Source organism: Phragmites australis, chromosome 11 (assembly GCF_958298935.1).
Source record: "Phragmites australis chromosome 11, lpPhrAust1.1, whole genome shotgun sequence".
Lineage (NCBI taxonomy): Eukaryota > Viridiplantae > Streptophyta > Magnoliopsida > Poales > Poaceae > Phragmites > Phragmites australis.
This window is the reverse complement of record NC_084931.1, coordinates 17466245-17480841: the sequence shown is the minus strand read 5'-3', so window position 1 is coordinate 17480841 and position 14597 is coordinate 17466245. Positions and strand designations below refer to the sequence as shown.

The 14597-nt window shown below is 42.0% G+C and overlaps 1 protein-coding gene across 1 annotated transcript; it reads right to left on the bottom strand.

Moving 5' to 3' along the window:
* Positions 1–11131: 11131 nt before the first annotated feature.
* On the bottom strand, positions 11132–13454 carry LOC133884028 (uncharacterized). The gene is made up of 5 exons (XM_062323433.1): positions 13318–13454; positions 13082–13261; positions 12928–12949; positions 12295–12823; positions 11132–12153 (listed from the first exon to the last, which is right to left on the bottom strand). The coding sequence occupies exons 1-5, from the start codon at positions 13452–13454 to the stop codon at positions 11132–11134; spliced, it is 1890 nt and encodes a 629-aa protein (XP_062179417.1).
* Between the last annotated feature and the right edge of the window lie 1143 nt (positions 13455–14597).

Here is a 14597-nt window from a genome sequence, read left to right as displayed (position 1 = left end):
CTCTAATCACTAGACCATCTGGTGGGTTGTTCCATTTTGCCTTCAGAGCAAAAACACTCCGGTGAGTACTCGAGCCTCAACACTAGACTATCCAGTGAGATCTTTCTCCTTTGCTGAATATGCTTTAATGAGTACTGTCTTCAGTACACTGGACCATCCGGTGAGAACAAATCTCCTGATATTTCTTCAATTCAACCAAACTTTATCCCGACTACAGTGGATTCTATGTATTGCATCCATGAGACCTATGTTAGGGTTGATAAACATGTTAGTCCCAATGACTATGTTGTTATTAATCACCAATATCATAATTATGGTCTAATAGGGTCATTTTCGCTACACCTGGATTCATTATTAGAGATCACCCCTCGACAGTTGGTGCACCAGGTACGGGCTCATTTTTCACGTTTTCTTTAGATTTGGAGACTATGACTACGCTACCTTTGTCCAGATCCATGATGGTCGCAGAGTCCCGTTTCGAGGACCCTAGCTGTCGCGAGGTTTTCATCATGCGATATGACCCAAACGAGCCCGATGTGCTCCAAGCATTGGACACTAAGATAGAGTCATAGGATTCTCAGACCGAATGTGACACTAAGATAGAGTCATAGGATTCTCAGACCGAATGTGAAGTTTGCAAGGTGACCCAAGCAGTTTTGCATAATCGGGCCACCATGGACATGGATCGGCCTCCCAGGCCTTGGTCCATGGGTCCGTAGGCCAATTCCATGAGCTTTTCCAATAGAAAATTAAATCCGGTTTCGTTTTATGATGTCATAAATAACGTTTTCAGTATAAAAGCAATTCGGGCATTTCTCTAAAAATCAACTAAAATTTGCATAAAAGCCCCTAGAACTTCAAAAGCTTTATACTTTTTCCTCGTAGCTCCGATTTGGACGATTTTCGCGCTCAAATGTTCGTAACAACGTGTAGAATCTTTTTATAGAGTTTATACCTAGATTTAGTATTGTTTAGTATACTGTTCTTAGTAGTTTCCCTTGTGTACTTTTTCCGGTTTGTCGTTTAGGAGATGAGCAGTTCAGGAATCTTCACGATCAAGCTTTCGAAGACTTTGAGCAACCCTCCATCAACGGCAAGTGTCCTTGAACATTTTGCCCCTATTTTAGGATTCATGTGTAGCTATTTTATTTCTTCAATGCATTCATATCTAATTGGAATCCTATGTTAGGGTTTAGTAGCTTTGTATGATTATTCCTTGTCGTCATTGTTTAACCACAGGTTAAAATGGGTAGTATATGCTAGTGCAGTCATAGTTAGAGAAAATATTAATCTTGACTAATGCCTATGCAACATAAATCGGGAGTGGTAATCTTTTGTAGCAACATGGTATTGGGATCCTAACAGGCTGTGGAAGACGCATGTGGAAGATGGAAGCCCCGCTAGCGTTGAAGATCTTTAGTTACGCTGTGTTTTCTTGTAGACCCTCGGGTCCTTTTCCAATAGCATATTAAATAATGTTGTAATAATGGCACTGTGATGATACACTGATGATGTAGCATATGTATCAATCTTGATCCTGGTATACATGTGTTGTGCCCAGTTTTATTCTTTAAAACTGGGTGTTACAGAAGTGGTATCAGAGCCGTGTTGACCGTAGGATGCAACCTAGATAGAAATGACGTGCTAAGGACTTATGTTTGTACAAACTACTTATGCAAAATTGTTTTTCCTTCAGTTTTTCCTCTCCCTATCTATTGCTCTTTACAAAACTGTTACTAATGTTCTATCTTCTTCAAAACTTTAGATGGCCCGCACGAAGATCACCCCGCGTAAGCGCGTACTGGTTCCTGAGCTGGAGATCCCCACTGGTGCTATTTGGGCGCACCAATCCCTACTCTGACGGACAGCTTGTAGTGGAAGCATCACTCAGAAGAGGAAGTAACTTGGAAAAGAGAATATGATCTGAAGGTCGAGTTTCCCCATCTCTTCTCCGGTCCTTCCGAATCTCAAGGGCGAGATTCAGCCTAAGGGGGTAGGTTTGTAACACCTTAAATTTCAATTTTTGCAATAGTTTAAAATTTTGCAAGAATTTTAAATAGGAGTTGCAATTTTGTTTAAAATAAGAAATTAATTTCTAAATTTAAATTTGACATAGGTTATACAAGTTTGATGCATTCATGCCATTGTAGTTGCAATAGGGTTTTTATGCATCGAAAAAGTTTGCAAAGATCGCTAGAAGTCACTCATTCAAACCTCCTTTTGATTTCGGCTCAAAATCTTAAAAGAAAAAGGTTTGGAAATTTGGAAAAGTCTTCCCGGGCCAAATCCTTTCTTCCCCGGCCCAATCCCTTCCCCTCCACTTCTCTTTCTCTCCCTCCCGCATGGGCCTCCGGCCTCTTCCCCGCACTAGGCCACGCCTGAGCTGGTTTTCCCTTGTGCTCGAGCTAGCCCCTTCCCTTCCTCTCTCTCTCCGCCAAGTGGACCCCGCCTGAGCCGGTCGCAGCCGAGCCGCCCAAGCGCCCGAGCTGACTCCCTCTCTTCTTCCTCCCACCGCTCACCCAAATCGCCCCCAAATCATGCCGCTGTTTCAAAATCCCGCCTCCCCAAGCCGTTTCGACTCAATTAAACACCACCACCGTGATCCCTGCCCCCTAATTACGAGCTCCCGGCCGTTTCCCCCTCCAATATCCCTCTGTAATGCAAAAAACCGACGCATTTATGGAAATCATGGCCGCCAGCCAATCTCCTCGAATCCGTCCGATTCGCTCCCTCTCTCGAGGATTTAATCCACCCATTGTCTTCGTGGCGATGTTCCACACCCTTTCCCCCATTTCCCCCTAGTTTCCCCTCTCGGTTTCGTCGTCGGTGCCTGCTTCTTCTTTGTGTCCGATGAGAGCTTCGCCGCCACCGCAATTCTCCATGTCTGAGCCCCTCTAACCTTGGTTCTTGCTTCTTGGGTGTCGCAGAGCTATCGGTGAAGCTTCCTGGCTGCTGCTCGGCCTCTCTCCGCCACCGAACACCGCCGCACTAAGCTCGGAGCACCACCGTCCGCTCTTCTCCGTTGCCGGTCGCCCTCAGCTCCTCTCTGTTGTCGAGAAGTCCACGATGATGATCCCCGTCGTGATCCATGCCTGGTGGCGTGTTTTTGCTCCACTCTGGTGAAGTTCCGGCGATCCTGCCGCCGTTGGCCGGTCGCCACCTGTGCCCGCGTAGCCCGGTTCGAGCTCCCTTCACCCCGGCCGTCCGATCTTCATCCAACATCCTGTATTGCATACCCCTCTGTTTTGCAAAACCGGCCCACCGTGGACATGGACCAGCCTTCTTGGCTGTGGTCCATGGGTCTGTAGACCAATTATATGAGCTTTTCCAATAGAAAATTAAATTCGATTTCACATTATGAATTCATAAATAACGTTTTCAGTATAAAAGCAATTCGGGTATTTCTCTAAAAATTAACTAAAATTTGCAGAAAAGCCCCTGGAACTTCAAAAGTTCTATATTTTTTGCTCGTAGCTCCGATTTGGACGATTTTCATGCTCAAATGTTCATAGCGACTTATAGAATCTTTTTATAGAGTTTTTACCTAGATTTAGTACTATTTGATGTACTGTTCTTAGTATTTTCCCTTGTGTGCTTTTTTCTGGTTTGTCATTTAAGAGGTGAGCAGTTCGGGAATCTTCAAGATCAAGCTTTCGAAGACTTTGAGCAACCCTTCGCTGACAGCAAGTGTCCTTGAATATTTTGCCCCTATTTTAGGATTCATGTGTAGCTATTTTATTCCTTCAATGCATGCTTGTCTAATTTGAATCCTATATTTGAGTTTACTAGCTTTGTATGATTATTCCTTATCGTCGTTGTTTAACCATGGGTTAAAATAGGTAGTATATGCTAGTGTAGTCATAGTTAGGGAAAATGTTAATATTGACCAATGCCTATGCAACACAAAATGAGAGTGGTAATCTTTTGTAGCAACAGCAGGCTTGTGTTTGTTCCTGTGTGGGGTCCTAAGGACCAATTCTTGAACATATAACCAAGTGAATCCACACAACCATGAGGCCTATATGGGTACGACCTGGCCAACTAATTAGCCATCCCTCTAACTCTGTGGGCACCATTGGGCGATTGAGTGGCATAAGAGGGGGCTTCTATATCGATGTAATCGTCTGTTAGTAGTGAAACCTCAGGCACAAGTGGGTGCCTGCAAGTTAGTGGGAGCTTTGTAAAGGCCTTGTAGTGAGACCCCGACTTCACACCCCGAAAGTGTGAAGCAACACGGGAATCACGACTCATGGGGAAAGCTGTGCAAACTCTACAGAGTATCTATCTGGTCGATCAGTCGTGCTCACAGATAAGAGAGAACTTGGACTTCTTCAGGATTAGATGGGTTCATGGTTTGGTATGGTTGGTTGGGTAGCTGGGTAATGGAATTACCTGGTGAGTCTGGATGGTTAGATGGAATCCGATGAGTTAATCCCTTGTTATAGTGATGTCTTCACACTTAGTAAATAAGACGCCTGATGTTGGAGTCATAGGTTAAGTTTGCTTAGTGCAGTTAACCATGTCTAACTTTCCTTTACTTAAACCCCATAGCATGTTTTTTCTTCACTTGCGGAGTATATTTTTGTACTCACGCCCATTGTCCCTTCTTTTGCATTCTTCCGCTATTCAGAAGCCGTCAATGAAGCTACTTCCTTCGACAAAGACGACTTCGATCCGGAGTTGCTGTTCTAGGCTGGTGTGCCCCCGGCTCATGTTTGTGGAAGATGGAAACCCTGTTGGCGCTGAAGATCTTTAGTTCCGCTCTGTTTTCTTTTTGACCCTCGGGTCCTTTTGTAATAAGTTAAATACAGTGTAATAATGGCACTGTGATGATACACTGATGATATAGCACATGTATGAATCTTGATCTTGGCATACATGTGTTGTGCTCAGTTTTGTTCCTTTAAAACTGGGTGTTACATTGTAACACTCTACTTTCCAAGATTTTACAAATTTTTAAAATTTTCCAACTTTAGTGAGTAGCTTGACCAATAGAATAGGTTTAAAACCTATTTTTATAAACAATCAAACAATATAGGTTATTATTTTGTGTGCATTGCATGCTAATTTTTGCTAGGAGCCAGGTAAATGCATTAGAGTTCTTTTTCTTTTTCTTTCTCTTTGGTGTTTTGAGTGAATAAGGTTTTGAATTTTTTTTTACAAAATTCAATATTGAGTAGGTTAAGGATCCTAATGGTTGCAATTCAAAATCCTCGAATTCATCATCTATTCCACCTTTGATCATACCTGATTCTATTCTAGTTCAATTCAAATCTTATCCAAATCCTTGTTTAAATCCAATCTCTCATCTTTCTCAAATTCTACCCAAATCAAAATTCAAATTCCTTATCTACTCCCAGTCTTGTCAACCTAATTTTTTGTTTATCTCAAATTCACTGCAAGCTTAATTCAATTCAAACCCTATTCAAATTTCTCTGCAAAAGTTTCTTTTATAAAACCCTAGATATACCTAAAGTGCCTTTTTACTCAATCCTACCCAAACTCAAGCCCTTGGTCGGCAACAAGTCATCTAGAAGGCCCAACACAAAGGATCCATGAAATCTGTGGATATTCGCGGAGTCCTGGACAACCTCATCTTCCCATGCAATTTTGGTATTCAAGACGGCCACAAATGTAAATCTTAACAATACCAAAGTTGTAGGTCTCGTCGAGAGCTTCGATTTGAACCTATGAAAGTCCCCTTTTGAATAATATAGCTAGGAGTTATGGCCCCCGATATCAGTGCTGCGTAGATATGTCTCAGTTAAAACCAAAATACGGCTGCCAACCGCAGCATGCCGCAGCCTTCACCCATCCCATCTCTGCTGGTCGTTCTTCCTCTCAGCGGATGATCTACCCAAACCCATGCTATAGCATTGTGTTCTCGGGATATATGAACGTCTTTGTTTAAACGGTTTCTCAAATTTTATAGCCAATCTCTGGGAATGCGAGCATTTTCGTTGCTGCATCTGTTCATAGTCACCACCAAACCTAGCAGCAGTTGTCACTGTTTTGCCGCTGCCTCGGATGATCCCTTCTAAAACCAACTATACCTCTGAGTTAGCCTTTCCGCATTCTACGCTATGCTTCCCTCGTTTCGCTGAAACACCACTGAAGCCCAATATCAATGTTAGTGACCATGTGCCCGATCGTCGTCTTTGATGAAACCTGAGCTGCCATCACTAAGCAGAGTCATCGGTAGTATCCTTAACCCAGAAGCGTAACTTCCAGCCATTTGATCCATCATGGGAGGTTTAGGCTAGATCTCAGCTCACCTCTTCTTTAATCCAAGACGATGCTTGCATGGAATGCCAAGTCAGCACCACATCATCATCTTTAGCCTAATCAGTGAAGTCTAGTCAGCCCTATACCTCTTGAACCTTGCACAATGATGTTGTCAAGTCTAACACAATGATTGCGCAATAAACCTTTTCCTATAGGAAGATAACTCCAGTAAACCAGACTTTCCTTTTTAGCCTAATCCATCTTTTGAAAGCCGTTATCTTTCATCCTAACTTTGACTTAGACGATTCTTGCATCAAAATTTCTTCTCTAAAATCATACTCATCCAACCATAGTGTTTTAAAGTGTTTTGATTATGTTTGGTATACTGTTCTTAGTGTTTTCCTTTGTGTCATTTGTCGGTAGTTTTCGCGATTATTCAATATTCCAAAGGAGATAGAAGGACTTCAAGACCAAGATTTCTCTGAAGACCCAACTGAGTCAAGTGAAGGCAAGTTGTGGTCTTCATCATATTTATCTCAGTTTTACAAACGTTTAGTTTTACAAACATGCATGCTAATAATTTGTTGGGAATCCCAAGAGTTAGGTTTTACCCTAGTTTTCCTTTATCATCCTTATCGCCTTAGTATGGTTTTAGGTTATGGAAGCGTAGATGATGCTTAGCCTTGTTTTGGGATGGTAATCATAATTAATGCTATACAAAATTGATAATGGTCCTATGCAACAATGATAAAAATATGATGGAATAATTTTTTAGCAACATGGCATAGGGATTTGAGCAAGTGGTGTGATGAGGTTGGTGTGTGATGGGAAAATGGTAGTCTTGTTCAAATCTAAGGACCGGTTCGTGAGGTGACATTTTTGTGTTTACAATACAACCACAAGCCTGATATGGGTCAGGCCTAGCCAATTAATTTGCTACTCTCAGTATAGTGTAGACCAGGCTGAAGAGCGGTGAATGGACAATGTCTTGGATCCGAAAGGCGCAAGAGGGGGCTTATGTTGTTGAGGTGAAATCACGTGGCGGTAAAACCTTAGCGGGGTAGACATGTGCTGAGATGAGCATTATAAAGGTTTTGTAGTGATCTTCTGGCCACACACCTTGGATGTGTGCAAGTGTCTAGCTAACACGGGCAAAATGGAGACTTCGTCACCTGCTTGCAGGTGATGAAATCACGACTTGTTGGTATATACAACCTCTGCAGAGTTAAAACTGAATATTCAGTCGTGCTCACGATCACGAGTGGCACGAAAAACCTACCATGATTATAATTTGATGGTTTGGTCTGTGTGGTCAATTGTGGTGGTGGGGACCATTGTTGAGGTGTGGGTCAGTCACGATGGTGGGAGTCGTGGTTGAGGTGGTTTGTAGTTCAACTTTGGTGGTGGGAGCCATGGTTGAGGTGTTGGGTGTTCAACCTTGGTGGTTATAACCTTGGTTGAGGTGGTCAATTGGTTAAGTCAAGATGGGTGGAATCTTGAGGTGGTTGATTATTTACAGTCATATACTTAATTACTACTACTTTTCAAATGTTCTTACTTAAATGTTGTTTTATGCAAAAGAGCCAAACTAGCCTTACCTTGCCAAAGCCTTTATATGCATAATATTTCCTTTACAACTTGCTGAGTACTACATGTGCTCACACTTGCTATAACCAAACACTAGTTGGAAAAGAACTCGAAGGCCTCGTGAAAGATGCATTCTAGTGAGATGCTCTCTGTCGATTGCCTATGGAGTTATCAGTGAAGATGTTGAAGACTATCAGGACAAGGTTGTAACATTCTAGGCGCGTGTCTCCCGGTCGGTTTCCTGCGGTGTTGTTGGACACCAATTCTTCTGTTCCGCTGCAAATATCTATATAGAAGACAATATATATCAATTGTTGTAAGAGTTTGACGTTTATTTCTTTAAAGTATTGCTTTTGTTACTTCACCTGTGACGTCCTTATTTGTGTTAAACATCCTAGGCACACATAAGTCATATTTGATTTTGTACGTTAAAATTGGGTGTGACATTGCGGCGAATTTCTCTCCCTGAGGTGGTCTAATCAGAGACATCCAAAACCTCGTCAATGATTGGGCCCAGAACGTCGACCTCAAGGAGACCCTGCATGGCACCAACCGTGAAAATCTAACTCATAAAAAGGCTCGGGGGCAGGAATTTTAGAAATGCCAAACTTACCCTTCTGTGTCATGCCCTCTCCAACAGGATGAGATTGCACAACGAAAGTGCGCCAGCTGGAAGACCATATTACCTCATAGCAGCTGACATCAGGCTTCGGACCTGCGAGTCGACGTTATCATCATTAAGATCTGGACAAATTAGGAGATGTAAGAAGTCGCTATCACACCCGGTTTTATCGAACAAAACCAAGTGCGGCTTATGTGTTCCCAGAAAGTTTAACACACATAAGGACATCATAGGTGAAGTAACAAAAGCAATACTTCAACTTACAATCATTTACTTCTTACAAAAAGACTTCACCTAAACAACTTTAATAACTAAACGACAGCATCTTTTCGATGGTAGTGGGACAAAAGCATCGGTGATCAAGCACTCCACAGGCACCGACTGAGGAACACACTCCTAGAACACCAGGTCATCGTCTTGAAAGTCTTAAAAGTCCTCCACTGAGCAGCATATGTATTGTGGGAGATAGCAAGGGTGAGCACATAGAGTACTCAGCAAGTGTAAAAAATAATAATATGTAGGCTTTCAACAATAACAGGCTAACACATGGTATATTTGCGTAAATACGAGTAAAAAAAGATATTTGGACTCAAAAGCATTAAGCAATTATTTAGTAAATGTAGCCCAAACCACCTAACAACCATCCATAAACCATCACCATCCAGTACCTCCTGTACCAACAAGACCATGACCATAACCATAACCCATATCCAAAACCAACTAATCATGTGAGGATCCAAGTCTCTCATGACTGTGAGCATGGCTGTTATAACAGTTTTGCACTCTGCAGCGGTTGTACAACTTTTCCACGAGTCGTGATTTCATCACCTGCAAGCAGATGACTAAAGTCTCCATGTTGCAATACCGGCTAAGCACTATACACACGTTAGTGGTGTGTTGCCAGGAGATCACTACGAAGCCTTTACAAAGAATCTTCCCAGTATGTGTCACTAACACTCTAGGTTTCACCGCTAGGTGCTACCACCTAAAAGCCCCCTCTTGTGCCCTGTGGTTTCTGAGAATTAACTTCCTTCATCTATGCCTCCCATCTGGCCCACACAACACTGGAAGAACCCTAATTAATCGGCTAAGCTTTCTCTTGTTTGTACGGAACTTCTCGGGTTGTTGCTCCACGAACCGATCTTTACTTAGGTCTCTTGAGCAAACACTAAACCAACATCATAACCATGACCACTATCACCAACATCCCTATGCTCAAGGCCTAACGTTCCATATTGCTAAACCATTAACAAGTTAATCACTATTATTGTATATGTTCATTAGTCAAGATTATGACACTTCTCAGTATCCCAAAAGCATGGCTAAGCAATCTACCCAACAAAGATACCTAACCATAAACCATCTAGGTTCCAAGGGATGATAAGGGAAAATCTAGAGAAAACCCTAACATAAATGACTACCCATCATATTGACAGACAATGCATGTAGTCTTGTAAAACAAAACAATTTAAATCATAGGTTTAAGATGATCAAGTACACTTGCCTTCTCCTTACTGCTGCTCAGTGTACTCTAAATCTTGATCTTGACGTTCTTCAAGTTGATCCAGGGCATTGTCGACTAATCGCACAATTACCAGTAAAGCACACAAACAAGACACACTAAAAACAGAGTACAAAACAAAAGAATAACAAGATAAAACCTATCTAAAAAGATAGAGCTCAGAGAAACGAATCTAACAGCGCAAGAATCGCTTAAAACGGAGCTACGATGAAAAAGATACGCTAAAAACAAGATTAGGGTTCAATTTGAAAAAGAAAAGGACTTAATTGTAATTATCAAAAAGTTTTAGGGACCTTTTTGTAAAAATATAGGGGTCTAAATGTAATTTTGGAAAACTTTAGGGGCTAAAGTGTGGTAATTGTGTTCTTACCCTTATTTTGGAGTGAAACTGTGATTTTACCCCTATTTTTACCTTTGTGATTTTGCCCTCACTTTTTGAATGTGAACATTGTGTTTGCCCCTATTCTGTTAAGAGCACTTAACGGTGTGAAATCAGCTATAAAAGGACATGTATACCCTTGCAGATTTGCCCCTATTTTTGTTAGGACTTTGTGATTGTACCCCTATTTTCACATTAAGCATTTTGACAGAAATTTGACAACAAAACTTGATTAAAATTGCATATATTTTAAATTTGACCGAATTTTGACAGTATTTTGACACAACTTGACAACATTTTGACACAACTTATATATTCAAGCAGAAATCATATATTACAACCATAACATAGCATCACATAGTACGTCCAGATCATACATCACATGGAAACGTACATGTCCAACAAAAGCACCAATACATATCCAACAAAACCAACAACTAATAGATAATTATTATGTGTCCAGTCCAAAACATCACATTCAAGCACCAAACCATGCAGCTAGCCTCCCTTCTCCTCTTCCTCTTCCTCCTCCTCCTCCTCCTCCTCCCCTTCCCCTTCCCCTTCCCCTTCCCCTTCCAATTGGTGGTCTTCCTCCCATGTCACTTGCACTAGCACTTGCACTTGCACTTGCACTAGCACTTGCACTTGCACTTGTATTTCATGTGAAAGGAGTAAAAATATGTTAGTAGACAAGTTGATGGTAAACTAAGTACAAATCAGCAATGATTAAGTAAGCAAAAATCAATTATGATTATGTAAGAATGAGAATTAATGCAAATGAGTACCAATGCATGACTTACTTTGATGTGTGTGTAACACTTGGATCATTGCTCCCCTCTCCTGATGTATTTTCTGAAGATGAAAACCTCCTCTTTTGACTAGCTGTGAGACCTCCTTGGCAATGCTTGGCTGTATGTCCTAGTTCATGACATTCGGTGCATTCTCTTCTCTTCCTAGTGTGTGCCTCATCAGATGCCTTGATCCTGGATACTCTTGGTCTCCCAGGTTTCCTTCGCAATTTAGGCTTCTTGATTTTGCAACCTATGTCAACACGTGGCCATTGATGCTTCGATGTCATTGGATTAAAAACACCTGCATATGCCTTTCTGAACCTCTCAACAGAGAAGTATTCATGGACAAAGTCATCCATATGTACCTCCCTACTAAGCTTTGCAATGAAAGCTAAAGCATGGCTACAGGGCTTTCCAGTCACTTGCCAAACCCTACAACTACATGTCTTCTGCTCCAAGTTGATTACATGCCTGATGGTGGACACAGTTACTTCAGCTGTTCCAGCTCCACATGTCAAGACCTCATGGTCCTTAATAGCCTTGCTTTTAGCATTCAAAGACTTAGTAATAGCTGGGATTATTCTGCCCTCCATGTTACTACCAATCTTTCCTCTCAAATGAAACTTGGTTATGATCATCTGTCTTATCTTGTCATGCATATCCACAATCTGCATGTCCTTGGTTTTTGACACCCAGCTATTGAAACATTCAGAGAGGTTATTATTGATGTAATCTACCTTGCAGTCATCAGAGAATTTGCTTCTACTCCACACATATGGATGATTGTTATCCAACCAGGAAAGTGCATCAGGACTCTTCTCCTCTATCTTCCCCATGTGGTAATTGAACTTCTCAATTGTGAAGCTCTTGGCGGCTGCCCACATATTCTGAGCAAACAAGGGACCATAGTACTTTTTCTTCATGTTCTTCCACAAGTGCCTCATACACTCTCTATGTTCCACTCCTGGGTACACATCATCTACAGCCCCTTCTATTCCTTTGCCTGCATCTGTACTGATTACCAAACCTGTATGAACATAATAGTATTATGGTAGTAATTCAAAGATAAAACTTGAAAGATGCAACTTGAGAGATGAAACTTGAAAGATGAACAAACTTGTAGGAGTTCCAATAGCTTTCTTCAAGTTCTAGATGAACCATGTCCAACTTTCCTTAGACTCTGTCTCAATCACTCCATATGCAACTGGAAATAACCAGTTATGACCATCCACTGCAACAGCTGATGCCAACTGACCTCTTGACCTTCCTGTCAAGTGAGTGGAGTCCATGGCAATATAGGGCCTGCATCCTTGCAAAAAACCATCAATACATGGTTTAAGAGCAACAAATAACCTCCTGAAACACACATCCCCATTGTGCTCTTCTGTGTCTAACTCAATGATACTGTCAGGTACTGATTTGAGAAGCTCAGCGCGATAAGTAGGTAGCAAATCATAACTGTCATCCCACTTCCCATTTATCATGTCAAGTGCTCTCTCTTTGCCTCTGTATACCCTGTCATATGGAACATCCATCTTGTACTTCTTCTTCAGCTCATCCTGCAACTCCTTAGGTCCCATTGTGGGTTTGTCCCGCAACAAGTCCACCACTCTATTAGCTACCCATTTATTTGAGGCCATCGTGTCACCACATTTGTTGAATGAACCACAAGTGTGCTTTGATCCACTCGTCTTCACCTGCAACAAAAGAATGCATAAAAGAACTATTTTGTGAGTAATTGTCATCTCAACTTAATGAACAAATCTTAAATTCTAAAAAAAAATTACATATCTGAATTTACCTTGCATCCAATGTACTTCTTGCTGGTAGATGCATAAAATTGTCACTTGCAACCCTTATCTGCTCTCTTGCATATGGCTCTAAATCTTTTCTTATCTTTCTTGACGATATGGAAAGCACAATCATTCAAGATAGCATGATGGATAACTGCTGACTTGCACTGGTCAACATCTGAGAATATCACATCATTATCAATACATGGATCATCAACATCATATGAAAAGACAGGAACATCGTCCTCATCAACTATTTCACAATCAGGATCATACTCAGGGTCATTGCAATCAGAGTCAGAGTCAGATGATGCAGCCAAATCAGTGTCATAGCTGCTATCACTTAGTGCCACAAGTGATTCAGTGTCAGAGTAGATGCCATCCTCATCAACTCCTACCTCTCCTCATCATGTGCAACTTTTCTTTTGGACTTTTTGGCTTTCTTGGTAGGCTTCTTGGTTGTATCTCTCTCATTGGTGACTCTCTCATTGGTGGGTGTCTCATTTGTGGCTCTCTTAATTGTGGCATCTCTCATGTCTTGAGTGGACTGGGTTAAATAAATAGGAGGATCCAAATCTAGAAGTGGAGTACTCGGAGTTTCTATTACTCTATTTCTCACTGTATGGTGACACCTACGTTTTGTGGGTGAAAGCTGCAATGGACCTTCAAAATCATTGATCTGGGCATCGATGCCCACGACTCCTTTCTCTAGGTTGAGTTGAAACCACTCTTGCAATTGTTCATCAATTTTAATCTCAAAAGAGGCATCGTCCAAAGAACGCCAAAAAGTTATGTATTGCTTAGAACCCTACATAAAGTGCTCAGCTATGTGATCAACTAATTGCAACAACCCAAAGTGGTGTCTATCAACATGTGGTATCAAGGTTTTACTCCTGCAATATGTCTTTGGCCCTCCATCCGGCAAACTGAAATATGACCGAACTTTAACAACAAGTTTCAAATCGTTGTTAATTGGCCTACAAATCATAGCAAAAGATATACAATTAGCTAAATAATCCTAAACACCGAAGCTAATTCGTCCAACAGACTCAATTTAATTGACATTCATCAAATCTAGAAACAATCACAAGAATTTACCTAGTCTCTCCACACTTCATTGCTTCACAGCTGTTGTTTCCTTGTCCCAACAAAGAAATCTGTATAAGCATGTACATCAGCTCCACCTTCTAGCAAGCAAACAACCCAATAAGCATTTCAGTAAGCATTTCCCTCATCCAAATACATGATGTGATATTTGAGCACCATAATATCAGCTTCTAATACTATCATTTTTCCCTCATTTCATTCCCAGAAGTGAAATCTTATTCTGTTAATACTCAAAAACAGTGCCAGCAAGAAATAATTACCAAGCTTATGAAGTTGACAAGGCTCTGCTCTGCTCGCTCGCCCGCGTGACCCACCTCTGCTCTGCTCGCTCGCCCGCGTGACCCACCTCTGCCTGCTCGCAGTAACGCGCCTCTGCCTAGCCGTCCGCAGCAACGCGCCTCTGCCCAGCCGCCCGCAGCAACGCACCTCCGCCCAGCCGCCTGAGCAACGCGACGCTCCAGCACTGCACTTCCGCCCGGCTTGCCCGCAGCTACGCGCTTCCTCCCGGCCGGCTCGCTCGCCTGCGCGCCGCGCTTCCGCCCGACCGGCTCGCTCGCCCGCGCGACGCGCT